The sequence below is a fragment of the Erithacus rubecula genome (assembly GCF_903797595.1).
Source record: "Erithacus rubecula genome assembly, chromosome: 12".
In the NCBI taxonomy this organism is placed as follows: Eukaryota; Metazoa; Chordata; class Aves; order Passeriformes; family Muscicapidae; genus Erithacus; species Erithacus rubecula.
In genome coordinates, this window is record NC_136664.1 from 314,830 (window position 1) to 340,987 (window position 26,158).

At 53.8% G+C, this 26,158-nt stretch overlaps 1 protein-coding gene across 2 annotated transcripts in view; it reads right to left on the reverse strand.

Annotated features, from left to right (window-relative positions):
- Positions 1-4,646: 4,646 nt before the first annotated feature.
- ZFHX3 (zinc finger homeobox 3) overlaps positions 4,647-26,158 on the reverse strand; it is a 125,848-nt gene continuing 104,336 nt past the window's right edge. For both annotated transcript variants that reach the window (XM_079315812.1, XM_079315811.1), the window contains exons 7-11: positions 24,307-24,440; positions 23,943-24,143; positions 16,956-17,058; positions 11,047-16,482; positions 4,647-7,897 (exon numbers count right to left, since the gene is read on the reverse strand). In XM_079315812.1, the coding sequence (XP_079171938.1) occupies positions 6,345-7,897; positions 11,047-16,482; positions 16,956-17,058; positions 23,943-24,143; positions 24,307-24,440 (7,427 nt within the window). In that variant the 3' untranslated portion in view covers positions 4,647-6,344. The remainder of the gene's footprint in view (positions 7,898-11,046; positions 16,483-16,955; positions 17,059-23,942; positions 24,144-24,306; positions 24,441-26,158) is intronic.

The following is a 26,158-nucleotide window of genomic DNA, read 5'->3' on the forward strand; positions in this document are numbered from 1 at the left end:
TCTGTGTGTCTGTGTGTATTTCTCTGTGTGTGTGTTTGTGTGTGTATTTCTGTGTGTCTGTCTGTGTGTGTCTGTGTCTGTGTGTGTCTGTCTGTGTGTGTCTGTGTGTATTTCTCTGTCTCTGTGTGTATTTCTGTCTGTGAGTCTGTGTGTATTTCTCTGTGTGTGTGTGTGTGTCTGTGTGTCTGTCTGTGAGTCTGTGTGTGTCTCTGTGTGTGTCTGTGTGTCTGTCTGTGTGTCTGTGTGTATTTCTGTGTGTGTGTGTGTGTGTGTGTGTGTGCACACCTCTGCGTGTGCAGGTGTATTCCCAGCCTGGCCAGCAGTGTCTGCCTGAGAACCCCCTCCCCCATGCTGAGAAAAAACCCTTTTTTGCTGTGACAATTCAATATAATTGAAAGTTTGCTTAGGAAAGAGAGTCTTTTTAACAGAACATGCTCACAGCCGAATCGATATGAATTATACGGCACAGAAGATGCCTAGGGTATTAAAACATTAATTAAGTAACATCATGCTCCCATCTAACCAAGAGCACAATAGCATTTATAGGTACCAGTGTCTGTTCTCTGGGGCAGTGGGGAGTCTCTCCTCTATCACACAGAGGCTGAGGGAGACTGGAGGTCCCTGTGCTGTGGCTCCTTCCCAGCTCAGCAGGCGCCGTCCCTGGGGTGGCACAGCGTGTCCCCTGCCCCTGCCCTGTCTGAAGGAGCCTGTGGCTGCTCGGCTGCCTCTCGTTTTTGGGGTGCTGCCACCCCGCTGCTGGCTCGGGGTGACAGCTGGGCCCTGCTGGGGACAAGCCACCAGAGCCAGTCCCACACGGCCCCGCCAAGGGGCTGAGCTCGGCTTGTGGCAGTGCTGGGAGCTCAGGGCTGAGCTGCCCTGGCACCGAGCAGGGGCTGTGCCCGGGCAGCAGCGGCTGCAGCAGCTCCCCAGCCCGGGCACTGGCACACCAATGCCACAAAACACCAAAATAGAAAGTCATTGGAGTGAAATCAGTGTCTTCACCACATCCCCTCTGGCAGAGCGTTAATTAAAATGACTCTCTAGTGCTTTAGATCATCAGGTGTACCTTGTTAACGAGCTTGGAACAGAGAACCAGCTCCACACTGGAGGTGAAGCGCTGATGGAATTAACCCTTCCCCACTGCTGGCACAGCCCAGCCCGGTGGCAGCTTCCAGCACATCCCTCTGTGCTGGGGACATCTCAGCAGCATTCCAGTGCCACTCAGCCAGGTGTGAGCACGGGCCCTGCCTGGTCCCTGGGGACCTGGACACAGGAGTGATTCTGCCACATCCCTCCAGCTGGAAATGCAGCTCCAAATCCATCAGCTAGGCAGGTCCTGCTATGGTTGTATAAATATGCATTTTTTGGCCTGTAAGAGCGCACTAGTGAGAGCTGAATCTCTTTGAGGTGATGGCAATGAAAGGTCATTAAAAATCACTCCCAGCTTTCTCTCACCAGAATCACAGCATGGAAAAACCTTTTAATTCCTATCAGAGGCTTGCACAATTCCCATGGATGGGCTGCTCTGTGCAGGATGCTGCACAGAGGTTTTTAGTTTGCAGCTTGTGCAGCTACTCGAGGCCATTTACACCTTCCTGAACATAACGAGGCACTTCCTCAAGCGTGGCTGTTTTACAGTGGAATTCTACCCAAGAATAAATGGCACCATTATATAATAAACGTACAGCTGGCTGGTGCAGGAGCAGGAGGCGTTAATGCAGCGCAGTGCAAACCCCAGCAGCAGGAGGGTCACATCGTGACCCTGTCACTGCCCAGCCCTGTCTGCCCGGTAAAGCTGCAGGAGGGAGTTTTCCTATTGATAACACCCCAGCCAGCTGAGAGACAATCCAGATCCCTGCCTGCTTAGGCTCCTGCCAGAACAGTGCCCAGGCTAGGGACAGGGCCAGGCAGCCTGGCCAGAAGAGAGTTTTAGGAGCCCTGAGCTGCAGCGTGCCCACGGCCCTGGGGCAGGGGCAGACCCCCACAGCATCCAGAACCACAGGGACCCTGGTGATTTTGACTGTGCTTTGCAGTTCAGGGCCAGTGGAGCCCAGGCCCGTCAGCAGGAATGGTAATCACAGAACGCTCCACACCCCTGGGAGCTGCTGGAATTCCTCCTGTGCCCCCGGAGCTCAGCCCGAGCTCTCCCGAGGAGGGGCAGGGAGCCCCTTGCTGTCCTGGGAACTGCACCAAGGACAGCCACGCTGGCAGCTGCCTGCCCTCCTGCACTGCTGCCTGTGTATTCTTATCGCTGTAGTTAAAAATCACAGATGAGCTGCGGCCCGTGACTCCTTTTGGATGTGGTCCCTGTCAGTGAATTTCAAGCCTTTTCTGCTGCAAGGGGCAATTTTTTGGCAGGAGAATTGTGTACTGAACACTCAGCAGTTCCTCTGGGTTCCCTCCCTGCTGCAGAGGGAGAGCGACGAGTCGCCACTTACCTACTCACCTGCATCTTCCTCTGATCTATCGGCAGGAACAGCCGTGACTTTTTTTAGCTGACAGGTTTCAGGCTGGACCACCAAGGCATCGCACCTTCCCTGGAAGCACGCCCTAAGGAACCGTGCCGGAATCCTCCTGCAGCCGTTCCACGGTGTGGGCTGGCGCCGAGCGTGCCGCAGCTGCAGGGGACGGCTCCCGGGGACACGCCACGGCGCGGGCTCGGCGTGCCCTCGGCCAGGCCAGCGCACCCACCCAACGCGGACCCAGCGCACGCGGGACAGCCACACCGCAGCTTTTGCTCATTTTGTTTTTAATGTATCACAATGAGCAGGAAACATACGTGATGAAATAGTTCCAAAGGAGTATATTCAATTACCATCTACAGTCAACTCAACTATGACAACAAAGTCTTTTGTGACAAGATTTTTTTAGAGTTTTGAAAGTTCCATGTGGTTTGTTTTCTGTCAGTCTCATGTATTTTGGTACAGTTCGAGATCAGCATTGTTACAGTAACAAAAAAGCTAACAAGACTACAGTATAGAAAAACACCAAGAACATCATTTTTGGTTTCACTTGCTCTAGTTTTTGTACATTGCAAAGGCTGTTCATAACCCTCTTCACCTCATTTATGCTTTCTGTTCTACCCAAACTCGCCCCCCCCCCAAATAAAAACAAAAAAAATAGTCAAAGTTTTGTTTCACAGTGGGCAGTATCAGCGCCAACCAAGCGACCAACCAACAACCAAGCGACCGACCGACTGACCAACCAACCGACCAACCAACCAACCCAACTTCTGCTTCTATTTAAAAGCTTTTATTTTTATTTTTTTTTTAAAGCAAAATATATTTTGGTGAGCGTGCTGGCTGTGTCCACCCGCCTCGTCCCCCGCCAGCCCCAGGTGGCCCCGCACACCCCTGACGCTTCTCTTTATTCTCAATTGTATCAAACTTTGGCCATCTTCACCACTTAAAAAAGCTTTTTATTAAAAATAAAACAGAAACCCGCTTAATGCTAAGTCTGAAGAGCTTTCCTGGTGCCCAGGCTGGCCCTGCCCTGCCGCTGGCTGGAAAGGCCACGCGAGGGCTGGGGGTGGCCGCGGGTCCCGGAGGAGGAGGAGGCAACCTCGCACTGAAATAGTCTCTAGAAACATTTAGAAAAAATACGAGGAAATGAATTTATAAAACCTTTTAGTGGGTGGGAAGGAGGAGGGGGAAGGAGGAGAGAGAAATTGCACTATGACCAAGCAATATAATTAAAAAAACGAAACAAAACAAGACGCAAGAAAAGGATTTCCAAAAGAGACCTTGCGGAATCGGACAGATAAAGCTCGTGTTAAACCGGGAACTGGCATCACAGAGAGAATCCAAAACAAAACAAAACAAAAAAATTTCTATATGATACAGACAGAGTAACATACAACAGTTAAATGGCAAAAAATATATATATATATTTCATAGAATTACAAACAAGATAAAATAATGGAAAAAAAAAAACTGTACAACTTTAGAATTTAAAAAATGTTCATCTCAAACACAGGGAGAAATACAAGAACTTCTGTTAAAGAAAACAGTTTGTTAAAACAGCAAACGCTCCGTGGGTACGTGGTTCTGTTTTTGACACCTTATGCTACAGCTGGGTCCCGGGAGGAACATCCGGTGGTTCGCGCTTTAGTATCAACTACTTAAAAAACAATTAAAAAAGGAATTTGCACTGTGCATTAGCCTAGTCAGAAATATGTACAACAGTTCAGGATCTAGTCTTTCATCAAACTAAAACCAAAACTCCATAAAAATATAAGTGTCCCGCTGTGAGTCTCTGGGGAGCTCGCCCGGAGCAGCGGCCGAGCTCCTGTCGCGTCTGCCGGGCTCCCTTCCCACGCAGGAGGACGATGACGGTGGGCAGAAGGCTCTCGTGCTTTTGGGCAGAGGAAACGTGGTGGACAGAGGTTGTTTCTGTTGGCATTTGGTTATGGAAGGGAACAGCAAAGCATCTACGTCTCCAAAATCTACATTTTAGCAGCATAAAGTTTTCCTTTCAGAGTCTGGGCCGGCTGAGGTGCGTGCGGGCTGGGGGCCGGGGGCTCCCTGAGCCTGGCACCCGCTGCTGCCACGGAGAGATCTTGGGAACAGAAACCTGCCTGGGGTGCACTGGGTGCTCGCTAGGAGTTGTCTCTCTGCTTGCAGAAGAAGCACAGATAACAACCTGGGTACGTTTTTTTATTCTTTATTTAAACTTAGACTTGTTTGTTTAAATCAGAAACAAATTCTCAAGTAAAAAGAATCCTTTTTGCTCATTCTGCACCAGTGGTGAAGGGTATGTCTTTGGATTTTATTTAAAGCATGAATTTTCTTTAGAGAAAAAAATGTAACAAAACCTTTTTTTTTTTTTTTTTTTTTCCAAAAGAAGGAATAGAGTGCAGCCTAATTACACAAACAGAACCGATGCTCAGAGGTCAGGAACAGAGTCTTTGAAGCATTTACAAAATGAGTCAAGGAAGAGGGGAAGAAAAAGAGAAGAAAAAAAGAGAAACGGAAAATAAGAATAAAGTAAGTGCACAAGGGTAACAGACATAGGTAAATCGCATGTATATGCCTTAAAAAGTTTCAAACCCCCAACAAAAAATATTCTGCAAGGGATCCTACTGACCCCCAAAACCCTTTGAACTTCTTTCTTTAGTTTTTATAAAATAATTATGCAACCACCCTCTAAGAAATGAAGGTAGCGACCATAAGTGGAAGATTACAGGATGGGGACGGGGATAAAGGTACAAAGGGGAGAAAAGCTCAGGCGAGTCGATGGATCGCAATCTATCTGTCTAGGAATGAACAAGACAACATCAAATGAGAAGCCGTCAGCTGGACCATACAAAAGCTAAATGTACACAAAAGGGTTTTTTCTTTTAAATCTACCATACTGCTTCAGTTCATTTCCAATGCAACAATCTACTCAACACCAAAAATGGTCATATCTATCATAAATACAGAAAGTCAGTTGTTTTAAAACTTATTTTTTTTAAGCTCCAAGTCCTCAACACTCTTTGTGTGGATTTTTTTTTTTCTGAAAAGTGGGAGTGCTTTACTTTTCCCCTTGGAATTGGCTTCAGCAGAAAAGCTACCCTTAAAATCCCCGAAAAGCTAAAGCAGTTCACATTGTTTTTCTCTTGAACACTTTCTGCCCATTTTAAATTAACAAAACCCCCCTTGAAAAACAAAAAAACCCCAAAAAAACCAAAAAAACCAACAGAAAAAAAATCCTTTTCTGGAACAAAACCAAACCAAAACAAAACCCCCAAAACAAACGAAAGAAATTATATATATATGTATATATATATATATATATATAAAACAATGATTCTGAAAACAGAACAAAGTGTGAGCGATTGACCTGAGAATAAAAAGACATTACATTTCTTTTTTCTTTTTAGCAAGCCATTGGTATCTGAATGCTAAGATAGCAAGAAATTTAAAACTGTCTCCAGGTGGGCTGCTTTCCCATACAGCGCTGCCGGGCTCTGCTGTGCTATCGAGGGGGACCAGACGGGGCAATGTACAGGGGTGCGAGCTCCGCAGGCGCCAGGAGGCAGCACGGCCTTCTCTCCCAGACCAACAGTACCTTCCAGAGGACAAATGTAACAGAGGTTTTTTTTTTTTTTTTTTGAGATTTTTTTTAATTATTTTTTTTTAATGTTTTTTTTTTTTTAAATGAAAGGAAAAAAGAAATGTAAAACCCACCGGCATCGTTATATGGGAAAACAACCCACGCTTTTTCTTTTTTTCTTTTTTCTTTTTTTTTTTTTTTGGTTAGAAGCTTTGGAATTGCAGTTAGTCTATTTTTGAAATTGGTTTGTTATTAACTTTTTTTTTTTTTAATTATTTAAATTCATTTTCATTGTTCATCTTCAAAGCTTACAATCTGAAGGTGTCCATTCCTATGCTAGCTAGACCACTGTCCTTAGGGCAGCCGGGGTCCTGGGGCCCCTCGGCCGGGCTCGCCGGTCCATCTGACTTTTGGCTAAGATCCGTGTCAGACTCCTCCGAATAGTCGTCTGTTGGCATCGAGGGCTGAACCCCTGAGGTGCTGCATGAACTTGAGGTAACCGTTGAAGATGAGGAGAGAGGAGGGAAGGGCGGCGTTGGCGGCGGCCCTGCCGGGGGCCAGGGCGGTCTGGAGGCGTGGGGGGAAGCCGGGGCGGGCCGGGGGGCTGGGGGGCTGTCGTTTGAGTGAGCGGCCGGCTGCGAGGTAGATGCGGTGCTGGGGTCGGGGGGGCAGGCAGAGTGAGGTAATAGACTGGGGTGCTCTTTGGCGTTTCTTGCTGCTCTTGTGATTGTTCGGTGTTTGTGCGGGGCTGACTCGAGATGCTGGCCGAGGGCCTCGTCCCCACACACCGTGCTGTCGCACGCCACGCACTGGTACGAGCCGCTGCCCTGGCCGCTGCCCGTGGGCACGTGAAGCACCATCTCATGCAGGTTCGCCACAGACTGGCCGAAGAAGCAGAGGGACTTCAGGTGGTCGCTGGCCGCCTCCTGGTCGCCGAAGCACGCCTGGCACTTGCGGCAGACCAGCTTGTACTGCACCTTTGGGACGATGAACGGGTCGCAGAGCGAGTCCGCGCCCTTGCCTTCCGCTTCGGGCTCTTCTTGGGGTTTGGGCAGGAGGGGGGACACCTCGCGGGGTGCGTTCTTCTGCTCTTCTTGCTTGGGGGGTTCTTTGGCAGGGTCTTTGTCCGGGGTGGCAGCCCCCGTGGGGACGGGGGTTTGGCTTCCTTTGGGCTGCTGCGGTTTCTGCTGCTGCTGCTGCTGCTGCTGCTGTCGCTGCTGCTGCTGCAATGCCTCCTGCAGACTCTGCTGGTATTGCTGGTACTGCTGCAGCAGGGAGCCGGGAGACAGCCCCAGCAGCGCCTGGGACAGGGCAGGGCTGTAGGGGAACAGCCCCTCCATCCCGTACATGGGCTGCAGGTACCCGCTCTGCAGGGTGCCGGGGATCTGCGGGGCGTAGTAGGGGGAAAAGCCGGGGACGAAGTACGGAAGGAACTGGCTGGTCAGCAAGGTGGTGGGGTCCGAGTTGAGGGCGGCCTGCAGCGCCTGCAGCTGGGCGGGCTCCACCGCGTACTCCATGGCGGGCAGCGGGGCCGCCAGGCCGCCCGCCGCCGCCTCCCCCTTCTCCTTCTTGGGCCCGGGCGCGGCGTCCCCCTTCCCCTTGGCTGCCTTCTCCTTCTCCTTGGCCTTCTCGCTCTCCTTCTCCTTGCGCGGCGCGGGCGCGGGCTGCTGCTGCTGCTGCTGCTGCTGCTGCTGCGGCGGCGGTGCCGGCGGCTGCGGGGCCACGGCCGCGCCCTGCGCCGGGCTGGGCGAGCTCAGCGCGGCCGGCGGCGGCTTATTTGGTAATCCGGAGCTGGGGAGGCCGGGTGAAGGGACGCTTGTGCTGGGCAGGCCCATCAGGCTGGGTTTGGGAGAAGTTAAAGCTGCAAGAGGGACAGAGAGAGGTCCAGTCACTTAGTGCTGGGCAGGCAGAAAGCGTGAGGGGGTGACCGAGCCCGCCCCAAGCTGGGGGCCATCTCCTCTCTATGAGGGCAGGCACCGGCCTGAGCTGATGAGCAGCCACAGCACAGCTCACAGGGCCCAGAGCCCAGAGCCCAGAGCCCAGAGCTCAGAGCCCAGAGCCCAGAGCCCAGCCCTGCTGCACAGCACGGCTCACAGAGCCCAGAGCCCAGAGCTCAGAGCCCAGAGCCCAGCCCTGCTGCACAGCACAGCTCACAGGGCCCAGACCCCAGAGCTCAGAGCCCAGAGCCCAGAGCCCAGAGCCCAGAGCCCAGCCCTGCTGCACAGCACGGCTCACAGAGCCCAGAGCCCAGAGCTCAGAGCCCAGAGCCCAGCCCTGCTGCACAGCACAGCTCACAGGGCCCAGACCCCAGAGCTCAGAGCCCAGAGCCCAGAGCCCAGCCCTGCAGACACAGCACGGCTCACAGAGCCCAGAGCCCAGAGCTCAGAGCCCAGAGCCCAGAGCCCAGAGCCCAGAGCCCAGCCCAGCTCACAGAGCCCAGACCCCAGAGCTCAGAGCCCAGAGCCCAGCCCTGCTGCACAGCACAGCTCACAGGGCCCAGAGCCCAGAGCTCAGAGCCCAGGGCCCAGCCCTGCAGCCACAGCATGGCTCACAGAGCCCAGAGCTCAGAGCCCAGAGCCCAGAGCCCAGCCCAGCTCACAGAGCCCAGCCCTGCTGCTGCTCCCTCTGCACCACGGCTCCTGTAGCACTCCCTAGGCCCTGCATGGTGGGACATGCATGGACACGTGTGGACACACGCACGGACATGTCCCCTCAGTCCCCACTCCTGCACTGCCCGCTGGCGCTGCCCGTGATGGGTCCCACAGCATCAGGATCCCAGCACAGGTGATGAGTTCCTGGCTCCTCTGACATTCCCACATTATTAACACTCCTGTCAGCATCTGCTCTAACGGGTCCTTGGCAGCAGCAGGATGGTGCCACACCAAAGGGTGACAACACTCAGCACTGCTCATCTTGTACAAATCTTCAAAGATCGAGAAGCCCTGGTCATGGCAACTGGAGACCAAACAGGCTAAACCTAATTTATTTTGTCCTTATTAGACTGATGTTCATGAATCCACAAACCTTTGAAGCAACCCCTTCCTTCCTTCTAATGTCAGGGCTCTGGATGCTCAGTTCTGAGCAATTCCAGAGTTTATGTGGTGTTCAGACCTTTCCTCTGGGCATAAGCATCGTGTTTTGGGTGGAAGTAAAGGTGTAGTGATGCTTCCCCACTAAGGAGATAGATTAATGGTGGAATGCAAAGCTTGTCCTTCTTCCCCACAGCAGGAAGAGCCACTAACAACACTGTCCCTGGTGCCAGTTTCTGCTCTGACAGTGGCTGGGGGCGACAGGAGTGTGGCTCCTGGAGTCACCCCCATTAGTCATGGCTGCTGCAGCTGGCACATCTGCTCCTGAGGAGAAACGTTTTGCTTGGCAACTCCCACGATGCCATTTGGGGAAAAACCCCCCAAAATAAAGCTCCAATGTCCCGCTGGCACAACCCTGTACATTCCCCAGCTCCTGAGCAGGAACCTGCTGTAAAACCCACGCGCCAAACCGGCTCAGTCAGGGACAAACCCGAGTGCCAGAGCTGCAGCAGGGAGAGCAGCCTGGGCAGAGCAGGCACAGCCTGGAGCAGCCATGGGCACTGTTATCAGGGTGGCCGACCCAAACCCCTCTGAAAGCCGTGTCTGCTCCTGAGGGGGTGCCAGGACAAGAATGATTAGTGACGGCAGGACAGTCTGCAATGAGGCGGCCCTGGAGATCTCGGATAAGGGCACGCTCTAGGAGGACACCACTGCAATGGATGTTTCCCAGGTGAGCATCCCTGAGAGGTTCAAGGAGCAGGAGGTAATTCACAGTTCCTGGATGCATGGCCTTATCTGCTCTGACAGCCCCGCAGCTGCCGTGGCCTGACCTTTGCAGCTTTATCTAAAGGCCACAAACAGACTGTTTGACTTTCTAAACAGTGCAGTCCTGTCTAGGCAGTCACTGACAGCATTTAAGATTCATCAGATGCAGTCCCATCTCCCCAGGACACATCCAGGGCTTTGGAGAAAATAAAAGCAACAATATGGACTGAAGTGCAAAGAAGTAATTTGAGTTTTTGTTATAAATGTGGGGCACTAAACAAACTGTGCAGAGCAGCCTGTGATAGGGTGAGGACACGATTTGCCAAGGAGATGCTTCTGGCCAGGTGCTATGAATCAAGATCTGTGGTGACAAGGCTGACATGGAAAATCCCTTGAATGTGCAGGGGCCCTTCAGACACATAATGAAACAAGGCCTTTGGATCACATTTTTTAGGTCACTGCTGGTCATTGAGCTGCACCTTCCTCTGCCAGTGTTTGCTACATGGCCTAGACTTCCCACCTATTCACAAAGTACAAAGGAAAGGAGCATTCTCAAAAGATGAGGTCCAGTATCTGAGATGAGGCCACCCAAAGGATTATGGCAAATTTAGTTTTTATGTAGCATTGTTAAGAAAAATCTTATTAAAACACAAACTAGATTTGTCTCACGGCTACACCATTTTTTGTTGAGGAGGTGCTTTCAGGTCATACCCAACCACTACTCAAAACTGATCCTCAGCTGCATTGGGGTTTGTCCCAGAGCTCACCTCAGGGACACATAAAGATGCTCTGGGCATCTGTCACCAGTGCCACCACGCACGCCACACCTTTCCCTAGAAACAGTTCGGATTTCTGAACGCTCGGGATGGCACCACATAAACTGAATGTCAAAAGGAAAGGAATAACCAACTGTATTCAGCTCATTAGTCTTTCCATTGGATAAATCTTCCATATCCCAGTTCCTTGAAGGAGCTTCAGGATTTCTACACAGGGGCATATATGCAGCACGTTTAGATGTTGCTCTAGCTCAGACTTTGCTATACAATTTCCTGAGTTCAGGAATTAGATAAAATACCTACTGCTGTTGTGCTGTGAGTCAGCATGCTGAACTAATGGCCCAGGAACCCTGTTACCAGTCATTCCCGAGGGAACAACTGCTTGTGCTAGGTATGCTCCAGGTGAAGGTGTGCCTGAGCAGGGGAACACCTGTACCCACCTGTGTTGGATGGAGTGAAGCCAGGTAAGGATGGGCTGTTGAGGCCTGGGAGCAGGACTGGAGGGATGCCCTGCAGCGCTGGGTAGGCAGCAGGAAGGTTCAGAGCCTGCAGGGGCGTGCTGTCAAACATGCCCTGCTGCTGAGCTGCCAGACCAAGAACCTCGTTGGCTTTTTTGATTCGGTCCAGCTCCTGCTGAGCCATCAACTGACGGACAGTAGCTGGGTCAAAATACTCCTTTTCCTTATCCAACTGACTTCCAATGGTTTCTTTAACTTTGGAGATATGCTGTTGAGAGAAGATATGGTCACGTACAGACAGCCGAGCGCTGTACTTGATGCCACACAAAGTGCACTCTGTTTTGGGTCCCTCGTAACTCGTTTGGTTTATACCAAAATGCTTGGCCATGCTGAGTTTGGACTTCTTCTCTTTCGCCCTCGCATTCTGGAACCAGACCTGAACAACTCTCTTTGGCAATCCAATGTCATTGCCCAGGACCTCGCACTCCAGCATGGTCGGCGTCCTGTAGTCATTAAAGCACGACTTTAGGACCTTGAGCTGGAGGTTTGTCATCTGAGTGCGGAAGCGCTTCTGCCCGGGCCGGTCCCCGCTCTCGCCGGCCTTGCTGGCTGAGCCGCTGGCCCCGGGGCTGGGCGAGCAGGGGTCTGCCAGGCTGGAGGTCTCGCTGTAGTCCACGGTGCCTTCGTTGTCGTACTCCTTGCTGTAGAAGCTGGGGGCCGGGCTGACCAGGCCAGACGACAGGCGGTCTTCATACTCGGACATGGCTATCATGGCTGCTTTAGTCAGCCCTTCGCCGGGCCCCGACGCCGATTTGGTTTCGGTGGCGATCCCCGTGGCGCTGTCGTTGTCGGCGTTGCCCTCGTCTCCCGTGGTGGTGTCCGTGATGGCCGTGTTCACCGAAGAGCAGTCGTCGTTGTCCAGCTTCGTCTGGTCGAAGTTGAGGTTGACTGAGGACATGGAGGGACTCTCAAAGTCTTCAACGCCTTCCACCTTGATGGAGGAGGGGCTCAGCAGGGTCCTGGGCGACAGCTCCATGCTCTTGTTGACGGGGGACAGGGGCACGCTCTGCCCGTCGCCGCTGGCGGCTGGCACGTGGGCAAAGCCGGCCCCGTCGAAGATGTCTCCCTTCATCTGGAGGCCCCCGTCGCAGTCCAGCAGCATGGCAGACAGCGTCAGGTTGTACCCGGCGCGCTTGGCCTCGTGCCAGTGGCGGGACCTGATGTGAGCTTCCAGCGCCGTCTTGGCCTTGAAGAGAGCCCGGCAGAAGGGACAGCGCCGGTGGGCCTGCGCAGGCCCCACGGCCCTGAACTGCCCCTTCCTCTCCCGCGCGCGCGTGTTCTGGAACCAAACCTGCACCACGCGCTTCTTCAGCCCCACCTCGTGCGCGATGTGATCCAGCATCTTCCGCGTGGGGTTCGAGTCCAGCAGGTATTTCTGGTACAGGATTTCCAGCTGCTCAGGGGTGATGGTTGTCCTCAGGCGCTTGTCCCTCTGGGGCTCTTCTCCCCCTGTCCCACTGTCGTTCTCCCCAGGGCTCGCACTGGCCTTCTCCTCCAGCTTTCTCTTGAGCGTGTTCATGGTGGATGTGGGGGTGGACGGCGAGGTGGCCGAGCTCGCCGGAATCTGCGGCAACGTTCCGGACAGCAGCTGGCTCGCCAGCAGTGGGTTACTGGGATCAAAAAGCATGAACGGCATATCCAGTGTTCTGTCTAGGAACGGGGGGTGGATAAACTGGTTCTGTGCACTCAGGAAATGGAGCTGCTGATGCTCCTGCCAATGCTCAAAGGAAGGAAAGGCCAGTTTACACTGGTCACACTGGTATGGGATTAGCTGAGGAGGTAGGTTTGCCAGCTGCTGAGGGGTGGACGTGTGAATGGGTTTGAGGGAGAGGTGCGAGAGCTGAGATGGACTCGGACTTGACTGTGACAAGGAGCACTGAGGGGGCTGAGGAGGAGGTGGCTGTTGCAGCGAAGAGGGGGAGGATAACTGTGAAATCTTTTGGTGTGCTGAACTTGTCTTTTGTTCTCCTTGGTCCTGTTGCTGCTGAGGCTCTTGCTTTGGTTGCACTTGCTTCTCTTGGGTTTGGTTTTGCTGTGTACTTGGAGGTTCAGACTGCTTTGGTTTCTCATCTGTAGCTTCTACTTTAGAACTAAAGGTGGAGGAATCGTCTGCCTCTGCCGTGAGCTGCAGAAAAGCTGAGGAGGTGGCGTTGGCTGAAGATGTGGGTGTGCTGTAAGCTTGTGAGGGCATTGGTGTGCTGCAGGAGGAACTGGTTGGAGTCAAGAGCTCTATTGCATCCATAGAGTCTTCGTTCTGGCTATCGTCCTGCCCATCCTCATCCTCATCTTTGTAACAAAGCTTTTTCTGGTGTTTAATGAGATCAAAAATGCGCTGGAAGACCAGACTGCACTTTTTGCACTGGTAGTTCAAGTTGCTCGTTCTGATGTACCTGTCATTTGTGAGCTCCCGTCGCTCCCCGTCCTTGCCCTCTCCCTGATTCTCATAGTTTTTCCGAGCTTTCTGACGGGCATTCTGAAACCACACCACTATGACACGTGTCGGGAGGTTCAGCAAGTTAGAAAGCTGCTCAAATTCATCATCCTTTGGGTAAGCATTGGCATCGAAGAAGTCTTGCAGGACTCTGAGCTGGTAGTCGGTGAAGCGCGTCCGAGAGGAGCGCTTGCTGCCCCAGTACTCCTGCTTCTGCGGCTCTGGGGAGGGGGGCCGCGAGTCGATCTTCAGCTCCTCCAGGCTGGTAATGGGGGGGTTGCTGAAGTTGTACGGGGAGTCCTTGTTGCGCTGGCGCTCCTTGAACAGGGTGTTTCTGAACCAGTGCTTGATCACTTTCTGGGGCAAGCCAGACTTGTCTGCCATCTCTTTGATCTGCTCCTCACTCGGGGAATTGTTAATGTCGAAATACTGCCGAAGGACTCTGAGCTGGTCGTCGGTGATCCGCGTGCGCGGCCTCTTGTTCTGCTGCTGCTGCAGAAGGCTGGGGTTGAGCTGGTGCTGGTACAGCTGGGCCAGGTCGGCGGGCAGCGGCTCCACGGGGCCCAGCTGGGGCGGCAGCTGCGCCGGTAACGTCTGCAGCGGCATGGTCTGCATCATGAGCGGCGAGAAGATGGGCAGCTCCATGGGCATGGAGAGCTGGGTGAGCGGCACGGCGGGCTGCGCCGGGGCCATGGTGGGCGAGGTGATGGGCGGGGCGGAGGCGGGGATGGCAGGAGCGGCCGCCGGCGGGGCAGGGGCGGGGGGCAGCGGCGGCGGCGGCTCGGGGGTCTGCGGCCGCAGCGGGTACAGCTTGTCGTAGTGCTCCCTGTACTGCTTGGCAAACCGCTCCAGCTGCTTGAACGGGAAGTAATGTTGGTGAACGTGCTCCTGGTGGCTCTTCAGGATCAGGATGTTGGAGAAGAACTTGCCGCACGTATCGCACTCCAGCTTTTCCAAGTTCTCACCTTGCTCTGTCTTCCCATTTTTCTTCTGCCCCTTTTGCTTGTTCTCATTGTACTGAATGACGAGCTCAAAGCCGAAGTTTTCCAGCAAGGCTTTGGTGGCGTTGCCCCTGGCGTCGGAAGCAATCCGTGGAGGCAGCATGGAGGGCTCTGAACTGCTGCCTGGCACAAAGTCCTTCTTCTCTTTGGGCTTCAAGTTATCAGGAAGAGACTCCTTCAGCGTCACGTTATTGTCTCCCCTCTCTGAGCTTTCCCTTTCCCGTGGGGTTTCTTTATCTTTCTCCTTCACTACAGATTTATTCTTCTTCTCTGGGTGCTGGCTCTGCTGTAATAGGACGGAGTGGGGTTGTGACAAGGACAGTTGACCTTGCTGCTGCTGCTGCAACAGCTGAGGATGGCTCTGCTGAGGGAGCTGAACTTGTGCCTTCAAGTCCTCCAGCAAACTTGGACCCGTCCCAGTCAGTGTCAGTGCACCGCTGGTGACAGGCAAGCTGACTTCTGGATTGAGCTGGAACTCAGCACTGGGGATGTAGAATGGGAACAGAAGATGCTGCTGCTGCTGCAGCTGCAGAAGGGTCTCAGTGGTCATTGGAAAGTGCGGCAAAAGTGCTGGGTTGAAGAGCTGGGACTGCAGGAGAGCAGCTTGCTGCTGCAGCTCCTGCTGCAGGTGGGCCTGGACCTGTGCCTGTGCCAAGGTTTGAGCTTGTTGCTGCTGCTGCTGCTGTTGCTGCTGCTGCTGCTGCTGCTGCTGTTGCTGCTGCTGCTGCTGCCTGGATGCAATCATGTCTGCCAGCTTCTTGCGGTTCACCTCCTTGGGCTCCGCAGGGGAGGAGATGTTAGTGCTTACAGCGTTGCCCAAGGGGGGAATTCCCACACTGTCACTGGAGACCTGGGTGAGCAGGCTGGGAATGGGAGCGGTGCCTGAAGTGCTCGTGCTGGTGGTTGCAAAAGCATTGCTGCTGCTGGCACTGACGGGGCTCGGCGTGGACGAGCCCAGGGAGAGGCTGCTGCTGCTGCTGCCGGCGCCGTTGCTGCCGCCGGCCGCCTCCAGCTTGGCCGCGCGAGCCTTGGTCTGGTGCAGGACCGACCGCATGTGGATCTCCAGAGTGGAGCTCTGGCTGTAGGCCACGTTGCAGGTGTTACACTTGAAAGGTTTGTTGTCTGGGCTGCTGGTAGGCTCAGGTTGCCCAGTAGCAGACTCTTGCAGGGCTCGTTTCAGTTTATGCAGATGAGAAACGGAATTGTAATGTACCAGGAGAATGTTCTTCTGCGTGAAGGACTCCTTGCAGACCGTGCACTTGTATGGGCGAGATGGATCTAGAAATTTCTCCATAGTGAAGTTAGGGCCCTTCCTGAAGGGTAAGGCCCTTTTTGGTTCTGAGCCAGAGTCCTCTTGCACCGACCCTGAATCGCTGCCTGTTGGACTCTGCTTATCTTCCAGGTCGCTCTCCTCTTCTTTGTCCTCCTCCACTATTATGGTGTGGTCCTCGGCAAGGGAGGGGTCCCCCATGGCAAGGAGGTCCCCGTTGACCAGGAGCCCCCCGTAGAGCTGCTGGATGTCGGCCTCGCTCAGCTCCAGGTGGCTGGTCTCCAGGTGCTTCTTCAGCGCCTGGAAGGTGCGGAAGCTGCGCTGGCAGAGGCAGCACATGGTGGCTGCCCGGATGACGTGGTACTGCGAGTGCAGCTGCAGCTTCTCGATGGTTTTGAAGGCCAGGCTGCACTGGTTGCAGCGGTACTTGTAGACGTGGCGGTCGGACACGGGCAGCTGGGGCCGCTTGGCGTGCACGTCGTTGAAGTGCGTCTGCAGGGCTGCCGAGCTCTTGAACACCTGGCTGCAGCCCTTCTTCCAGCACAGGAAGGCGGCGTCCTCGCGGGCGGCGCCCGGCTCCGCCGCGGGCTTGGCGTCCCCGCCGTGCTCGGCGCCGTCCGGCGGCCCCAGGCTCTTCCCCGCATCCTCAGAGCCCTCTGTGCAAACAGAACCCAGCGTTACACCAGCGCGCCACCACCAGCACCCCTCACTCCTCAACACTCCGCGATTTTAACCGCCAACGCCACAAGTATTTCTAACATTTCTCCTCTATCTTCATTCATTTGTTTCAATACCAGCCCATTAACCTCATCATGGCCCATTGCATAAACCTACACAATTTACTTCCTCGCCCACTTTGAATATCTGGAAATTATTCACACGCACATCTCTCAGTGCATTTATCACCTTCAATTCTCCCTTTCAAGCAAAAGCCATTCAGCCACCTCTGTCTCCACCGCTCCTTTTTGATGTCCTCTCTATTTTCAAATAAGAAGGCTCATCAAACTGAGCGTAGTATTTGAGTCTAGGTGCTACCAAAGAGAGGATTAACAGGAATGAACCTGGACCCTGACCAGGTGATGGAGCTGGGGCAGTGGTGGGACTGTGGGTGTCACTGAGCTGCACTCACCAGACTGTTTCCCCAGCTCCTCTGTGCCTGAGTTCCCATCCTTCTCTGGAGCAGCTGCTGGGAGGAACATGCTGCTGGGCATCATCACCTCAGGGGTTGTCACCTAGAGGAGGAAAGGGAGACACAGGGGGAGGAAAAACACAGGAAAATATTTTAAACATCTCCAGTGGTAAAACTAGACATCAGTATTGTGAAGTCAGAGGCGTCATTTTTCACAGCTCACTGAAGACTTCGTATTTATTAGACAAAGCTCAAATCAGTCAAAAGTGTTTCCACAGTTACATTCTGGACATAATTAGCAGTGCACACTTGAAGAATAATCTTATTATTAATATTTTTCCTTTATGTGGAATTCAGACTTTGATCACTGACAATGTTTTGTCATGGGTTGTGAAACTTCTTGTGCAACCAATTAGGTAGATAAGTTGAAAGGCCCACCTTAAGCTGCTGAAAACATAATAAGGCCCCTAATTAAATCATACCTAGTAAAGTACACTGTAATCTTGAACCAGGGAGCATTGCAGCACTGTTTTCAAAGTGTATCGATGCAGAGAAAGGAGGGGCATGAGAAAGAAAAGTACAAATAAGGAGAAAGGTGACAAAGGAAAGGATGAATAAGAAAGGACTAAAGAGAAAGCAAACTGTGAAATAAAAAGCTTTTGGTAACCCTTTCCTCACTCTGACTGATGCATTCCCTTTGCTCCTCTTCAAGTATTTGGCTAGATCCTGCACCATCAAAACCAGTGCAGTGCTGGGACACTGCTTTTACAGAGCTGGAGAATCTGCATGGCTCAGCTTGAGAGGCTCTTTGGGAGAGCCAAATGTGCACACTCATCCTATTCTGGAAAACTGTTTCTTTGGATATACTTGGTCACAAACCATCTCACCAGCAGCCTGCACATGGCTGGCATCAGATGCAGGACAGTGAGTGTCCTTCTGAATGCCTGGAGACAATGTCTCACTGCTGGAACACTGCCTCACAGCTCTGGGACAGACAGACACGTCACTGCCACCATCCCTGTGCTCTCCAGCACAGGCTTCCCCTGCTGCTCAATGCCTGTGGCAAGCACAGACTCCTCTACGGCCCTGGGCAGCTGCCCACGCCACCCTGCTGACACCAGGTGCTCCTGGCCCAGCCTCCCACTGCTGGCAAGGTGAGGCACACCTGGACACTCCCATTCAGTGGAGGCAGTACAAGTGTCCCCATCCTTCTGCTGGATGTGGAGCCCTGGATTTCAGGAGGAGAGTGTGTGTGGCAGCTGCATGCCCTGTACCCAGCTCTCTGACAGCCAGGGACCACCGGGCTGACAGAGCACACCTGTGGTGGAGCTGAAGCCCATGGAAAACCTCAGGATGAAAGGGTGGCCCAGAAGTGGCTGCAGAGCCATGGCCTGAGCTGTGAGGGACACAGAGCTCCCTCCCTGCCCTTCCTGGGCTGGCCAGGGCAGGGCAGGGAGTGCCAGGTGCCCTGGAGCAGCAGAGAAGGCAGTGACACATCCCAGGAGGGGAGCTGAGCACACCAAACCCGTTCCACCCTCTGCTCTGCACACAAGCAGCTGATGGCTGTGGGTGGCTGGCTGGCAGACGTGAAAGGTCACAGAGTAATTTCCAGTAGCTGGGCTCGGAGGAGGGGGATGAGCACGGGGCCAAGAAGGGGAGGCAGGGAGAAACCATCCCTCTCAGCTCTAGCAGCAGGAACAGCCTGTTTGCCTAGGATCTTTAGGAATTATGAAAAATAAATCATGAGAAATTAAAAAAAACCCCAACAGAGTAGAAAAAGAATAAAATTATCTAACACCTCAGCTGCACATCATTATAGAGCTGTGGCTTTTCACAGGCGTTACAGTACGGCTGCCGTCCCCAGCACCACGCTCAGTACGACGGATCAGTAATTGTTTTCATACACTTTAATTAGAAAAACTCAGATGGCTATGAATAATAATGGAAAAGAGAGACTTTTGCACTTGAAAGGTTGAAGTCAATCAAGTGTGAATGACGGCAAAAAAGAAAAAAAAAAGACACCAATTCATCAGGCCTCTGTTGTCTCGCCGCGTCTTTAATCATAATTCCTGATTGGGATTCAAGAAGGCAGTAAGCAGCGGTTCTTTGTCTGCCTTCACCTTCCGTCAATTAACTCTCCCCGAAATATAATCATCAACCTCACATGCTCCTCTGCATCTTAATCTGGGGCTCCAAACCTGTAAGTCCTGCCCTATATGTGTTTAAGTAATTACCTTTATCTACCTGCATCTCCACAGCCACCATTCCTTCCATCCTCCCTCCACCACAGGGGGGAAAAAAAAGGGAAAAAAAGAAAAAAAAAGGGAAGGGGAAAAAAATGGCTGCGGTACATTAAATTGCTACAGGCACAGAATTCCCAAAGGCAAACAGAAAAGCAGCTTGGAAAAAAGTGAGGGGAGCTAAAAATTCAGGGTATGAATGTGGGAACTGTGGCAGTGCAGCCATGGGCTGGCCTTGGGGAGCAAACCCCTGCAAAGATGAACACTGGTCAGCAACTGGACCCACTCTAGTCCTCTGGCTCCACCCAGGATTCTCCTGTTCCTTTCCTACACCATGACCCAGGGCACGACCCTTCGTCCTTTCATCCCCACGGACCAGCCCCAAGCAGGTGGCAAAGACACAGTGAGGGCAAATAGGCTGCACATCCCAAATCACTTTGCACTGACAGGGAATTCCAGACTGCCTTTGTTGAATGGCTTGTCCTTTTGCACTGCAAAAACATCCAAAGACATTTCTCTGGACGTGCAGAACCTGCCTCGCATGCTGAGGCTCTATTTGTATAAACTGAGAGTGGGGCACGAGGGGGCAGGAAGGTGCAGTGCCCAGGGCTCCTGGCAGGTGTGTGACACAGCATTTTGTACTGCAGATGTATTCCATGGCATTTCCTGCTCTGGGGATGGAAAGCAGGGTGTTCATGTGAGCACAGCTCATGTCAGTGCATGCGGCTGTCAGACACTCTCCACCTCCCTCTCACCAGCACAGGCAGTACCTGGTGTGTCATCCTGGCACTCCCTCCCCCTCCTCAGCTCCTGTCTATCCATCTCAAGGGCTCCAACACTGTTTTACAACAGCAATGTCAGTCACTGTGAGCCATTACTGAACACAACCTTCCAGCTGTGAGTTCAGCAAATGTGCTTTGTCTCCTCCCTTCCCTTCTCCTGTTCACACCTGTTCTTTCCTGTCCAACACCAAACCCTGCCCCCTGTGTGGCTGCAGCCATCATCTCCTGGCCCACAGGTCACCAGCAGAGCTCACTGCTGATGGCACCCTGGATCTGTCCCTGTGCACAGCCTGGGCACCAACCCCTGAGCTCCCACAGCCAAGGGCCCTCCAAGTTCTCTTGTTACCACACAGAAGGTCCTTAGGGGATGGGAGGCTGCTGGACAAGCCTCTCTGCTTCCAAGAACCCCAGCTTTGGGGTGAAATTCAGAGCCCTTCAGCAGATAACATGTCTTTATGATGATGAGATCCATGGAGAGGCAGGTGCACCCCCTTTGGTAGCCACTCCTATGGGCACAGTGGCCCTGAGCACTGGAGGGGCAATGGGGCAGCTCTGCCTCCCTGCCCCACCAGCATCCACACACCCTGACACCTACAAACCTGTGGGACCCTCCTCACTGGTGACAAGCTCCAGCACTGACACAGGCAGCTCTGGCCACCACTGGATTCCTAACAACCAAGTGCAGAGCTGGTTGTGTGCAGGGCTGGGGGCTCAGAGCCCAGCACCCATCAGTGTAACACCCACATATTGCTGACATCTCAGAAAAGGACTCCTGGCTGGTGTGAGCAGCCAGCTCCTCTCCCACTGCACCTGCCTGTGCTGGCTGTCCATGGCACCAAACGAGGCCATGGTTCCCTCAATACACCCCAAATGCTGAAATCATGTGGCTCTGAAAAGAAAACCTCCAGAAGAGGTCTGAGGAGATACATCACTGTCCCCATGTCTATGAAACCAGGGGAATTACAGACGGGAGGGAAGGTTCCCCACCAGACAAAGGAGGTAATTTCCATTACAAAGAGAGAGAGAGAGGGTGCTGGAGTGAAAAGCTTCATTAGACTCCGAGAGGCAAAGTGATGGCAGTATACCAAGGTCACTTCTAATTTAGACCATCTAATTGGCAAACATGGCTCCAAATGGCTATCATCTCACAGGGCTCAGAATTAATGAAGCCCGATTATTTTCATTACCTTCATCCGAGATGGAGAATGAGACACAGAGTGAGAGGGAAAGGGGGGAGAGGGAGGGGGCGAAAAGGAGGGAGAGAGAAAAATTGAGTGACAGCAGAAGGGAGAGAGCAGTAAGAAAAGACAATGGGAAAGAGGGTAAAAATGTAAAGATAGCAGGAGAGGGAAGTGAGATGGTAGGGATGGGTAGGAATGACTCCTGGAGCAAGGGAAAAGAGAAAAAGATGGAAAGATGACTGGAGCACTGGGAAGATGCCCTAAAGTGAGGAAGAGAAAGCTGACAACAGAGATGACGAGACAGAAATGCACAGAAGGATGAGGCTGGCTGTGGGAGGAGGGAGAGCTCCCACTCCCAGAGGCTCTTGGGAAGCCATCCTTGCTCCCATCCTCTCCTGTCCTTGCTCCCATCCTCTCTGCCATCTTCTCTCCCAGCTCCAGCCCACACTTGTCAAACACCTGCACTTCACCCTGCCCAGGGCCCTGTGAGCCCAGCAGAGCTGGGACATAGAACCTGGCCACCTTCACCCAGCAGCCCCAGAAGAGGGAAATTGCAGGGATGGGGCACTGTGAGCCAGGCTCTGCCCCTGTCCCTGTGCTGGGGCCAGGGGTCCTGAGGGACAGCCAGCCCAGCCTGCTGCAGATGGAAAGAGGGAGCAGGAGCAAGAACAGGAGCAGGGGCAGGAGCAAGAACAGGAGCAGGAGCAGGGGCAGGAACAGGGGCAGGGGCAGGAGAGGAAAAGGAGCAGGAGCAGGAGCAGGAGCAGGAGCAGGAGCAGGAGCAGGAGCAGGAGAGGAATAGGAGCAGGACCAGAGCAGGAGAGGAAGAGGAGCAGGAGCAGGGGCAGGGGCAGGAGCAGGAACAGGAGCAGGAGAGGAAGAGGAGCAGGGGCAGGGGCAGGAGCAGGAGAGGAACAGGAGCAGGGGCAGAGCAGGAACAGGAGAGGAACAGGAGCAGGGGCAGGGGCAGGAGCAGGGGCAGGGGCAGGGGCAGGGGCAGAGCAGGAGCAGAGTAGGAACAGGAGAGGAATAGGAGCAGGAGCAGAGCAGGAGCAGGAGAGGAACAGGAGCAGGAGAGGAACAGGAGCAGGGGCAGGAGCAGCAGCAGCAGCAGGAGTAGGAGCAGGAGCAGAACAGGAACAGGAGAAGAGCAGGAGCAGAACAGGAACAGGAGAGGAGCAGGAGCAGAGCAGCAGCAGGAAAAGGAGCAGGAGCAGGAGCAGAGCAGAACAGGAACAGGAGAGGAGCAGGAGCAGAACAGGAACAGGAGAGGAGCAGGAGCAGAGCAGAGCAGAGCAGGAGAGGAACAGGAGCAGGAGAGGAGCAGGAGCAGAGCAGCAGCAGGAACAGGAGCAGGAGCAGGAGCAGAGCAGGAGCAGAACGGGAACAGGAGCAGGAGAGGAGCAGGAGCAGAGCAGCAGCAGGAACAGGAGCAGGAGCAGGAGCAGAGCAGAACAGGAACAGGAACAGGAGCAGGAGCAGAGCAGGAGCAGAGCACAGCAGAACAGGAACAGGAGCAGGAGCAGAGCAGAGCAGAGCAGAGCAGAACAGGAACAGGAGCAGGAGCAGAGCAGAGCAGAGCAGAGCAGCAGCTCAGGATGCTGAGCAGAGCAGCAGCAGGAACAGGAGCAGGAGCAGGAGCAGGAGCAGAGCAGAGCAGAGCAGCAGCTCAGGATGCTGAGCAGAGCAGCAGCATCTCCATGGCAACAGACACATTAGGCACTGCAGGTTGCTGCTGGCGGCTGATAAGGTGTTATCATTAACTGAGCCACGGCCAGGGAGCCCAGCTCTGCCACGGGCTCACACCACACACGTCACAGCACAGGGCTCCTGAGCAGCAGCAACACCAGCACCTGCCAGGCTGCTGTGCTGCACAAACCACACTGCTGCCCCACAGTACTGCCACAAACAGACCCACCCTCTTCACCCCGTGCTGGGAGACTGCAGGAGCAGAGGCAACCCTCACCCCAAACCTGTCTCTGGGTGCCAGAGGGAAGAAAGGTGGGAAAAGCTGGAATATTTATGAGGATGAGCATCGTGGCTGGGCCTGGCAGAGCCCTGGCCAGCACAGCAGCTGGGCCAAGCACACAGAGCCCAGGGCTGTGCCAGAGCTGCTCTGCAGAGCCCTGGGCTCATCTCCAGGGGCTCCTCCCACGGCCCCACAGCCTGCATGAAGGAGCTGACACCAGGGCAACTCACTGGGGGTGGCACTGGCTGTGCTGGGTGGCAGTGAGCACTCTGGGGTGGCAGTGAGCACTCTGGGTGGCAGTGAACACTCTGGGTGGCAGTGAACACTCTGGGTAGCAGTGGCTGTGTCAGGATAGCAGTGAGCACTGTGGGTGGCAGTGAATATTCTGGGATAGCAGTGAGCACTCTGGGTGGCAGTGGCCATTCTGGGATAGCAGTGAACACTCTGGGTGGCAGTGAACACTCTGGGATAGCAGTGAACACTCTGGGTGGCAGTGGCTGTGTCAGGATAGCAGTGAATATTCTGGGATAGCAGTGAACACTCTGGGTGGCAGTGAACACTCTGGGATAGCAGTGAACATTCTGGGATAGCAGTGAGCACTCTGAGTGGCAGTGGCCCTTCTGGGGTGGCAGTGGCCATTCTGGGATAGCAGTGAACACTCTGGGTGGCAGTGGCTGTGTCAGGATAGCAGTGAATATTCTGGGATAGCAGTGAGCACTGTGGGTGGCAGTGAATATTCTGGGATAGCAGTGAATATTCTGGGATAGCAGTGAGCACTCTGGGTGGCAGCAGCCCTGCCCTGCACAGCCCCTCACCGTCATGATGAGCTTCTCGACGCAGTCGGGCGCCACGCTGTGCAGGTGGGTGAGGTGCAGCTGCAGGTGGATCTTGTTGTTGAGCATGTCCTGGCAGAGGGGGCAGCGCAGCAGGGGCTGCACCGAGTGCTGGCTCATGGCGTGCACCCGCAGCCGGTTCACGTCCGTGTTGCTGTACTTGCAGTAGGGACACTGGAACATCTGTGGAGCACACAGAGGGTCTCACACTCTGCCAGCTGCTGCTTTCTCTTACAGACAGCCTTCAATGATTGGATGCCTTTAACACCACTTATCACCCTTCACCCTCTTTCCCCCATTTCATTCTTTGTTTTTGGCACGACGCATTACCATTCCTCAGCCTTACCTGCTCTGATTTGGTCTCCTCAGAAGTTTTTGACCACTTAAAGGAGAGAGGTGACTCAGAGCTGCTGGGAAACGATATCCTCTTAGAGGATGCTGGGGGCTCTGTCAGCTCCTTCTCTGGCTGGCTGGCTGGGGCTGCAACAGAAAGCAAATACCATCAGGACACCCCAAAGAGGCCCAGGCTGGACCATGACAGGGCTGCCATTTACTGCCAGACACCCCAAGCACCTGGGGGAGGATGAATGTGAGGACTGACCTACGTCCTGCACACCTTCCCAAAACCTGTTCCTTCCTGCTGATCCCTCACAGCAAGGGAACTGTGGCAGCAGCAGAAAGACCTCAGCAGATTCTGGGGGGATGCTGACACCCTGCAGGTCAGGAGACCCTGTGGCTGCACTGGACAAACAAATGCCAGCCCAGGTGGTGAAGGCCCACATGTCACCTCCAGGAGCAGCAGCACTTGCTAAGGTAGAGCTCAGGACACTGTGCCTACAGACACTGAGATATCTGCCCTGGAGGGGGCTGCTGGCACCCATGCAGGCAGCAGTGGTGCTGCAGGGATGGCTCTGCCCAGCTGAGCCCAGGCCTCCAGAAGAATGCACACATCTGCTGCTTCCCAGCACACGCTCCTGCCAAAATCCCAATTTTTTCCCTGAACATTCCCAGTGTGGTAAGCCAAGAAAAGGCCATTTTATTCCAGCCAAACACAGAAATGCAAATGAGCCCTGAAGTCAACAGCAAAACACTCCACGAGCTGTGGCACTGGGAGAAGCACATCCCTGACCTTTCTCCTCCCCCGAACCCTGGCTGCCTCCAGTACATAAATTTGTGGGACATCTATTATTTAAAAACTGTAAGGACAAGTATATTATACCCAGCCCCCGTCTCCTCCTCCCTGCACACACATTCATAACGGTGCTTTAATCTGTCTCCAATCGACTTCAAACCCATTTTGCCCTTAATGGGAGTTATTCATTTTCACTTGAAAGGTAATATCTGACAGCTGGATATTTAATATGATGGATCAGCTGCCGATTAACAAGGCTGTAGCATTCTCAGGCCAGTCCCCCATACTCTTCCCCCCTTTCTCCTACTCAACTTCACAACCCACTGGTGTCTGCTCCTTGTTTCAGATGATTCCATCAAGAGTCAGATCCCAGCAAACTCCTTCCTTCTGTGCACTGGCACAAGCTGTACTTCCAAACATACCACAGCACAGTGGAGAACACAATTCTCATTTCTAACCACCTTCCCTGCCACTCCCCATCTCTGCATTCAGCTGAAGAGAGGCAAAGTAGGTTCTGGGAGACGGAAAGCAAATATTACAAACAGGAAAAGTATTGCCACAGAGAGGCAGGAATGAGAGGATTTGATCTGGGACCCCTGAGTTTCTCCTGGTAGGCTCACCCATACTCAGTGGGTTTGGAAGTGATGCTGTTCCCCCAGCTGTGCCCTCACAGAATGAGAGGCTGCTCTGCCCAGCTCAGTGCCTGAACACAGACCCTGCCTGGGGCTCAGAACTGCAAACTGCTCAAGGATGTCTGCAGGGCCAGAGCTGCCTTTGCCCCAATACCTGTGCTTGGAGCACCAGGAGCACAGCACCCTGCTGCTCCTCTGAGAACACAGCCCCTCACAGGGTTTGGGGAGGAGAGACCACCAGGAGCAGCCCTGTGCTGGGTGAAGGACCACCCTGCCCAGCCCTGTGTGATGAGGTGGCCCCTGTCAGGAGCCTGTCCCTGCTGACCCTGTGCAGGGCTCAGTGGGACCCTGGCACTGACACACCAGCCCTGATCAGGGTCTGGGTGCTGGGATGCCCCTGGGTGAGCCAGGCTGGTGTGGCACAGCCACAGAGT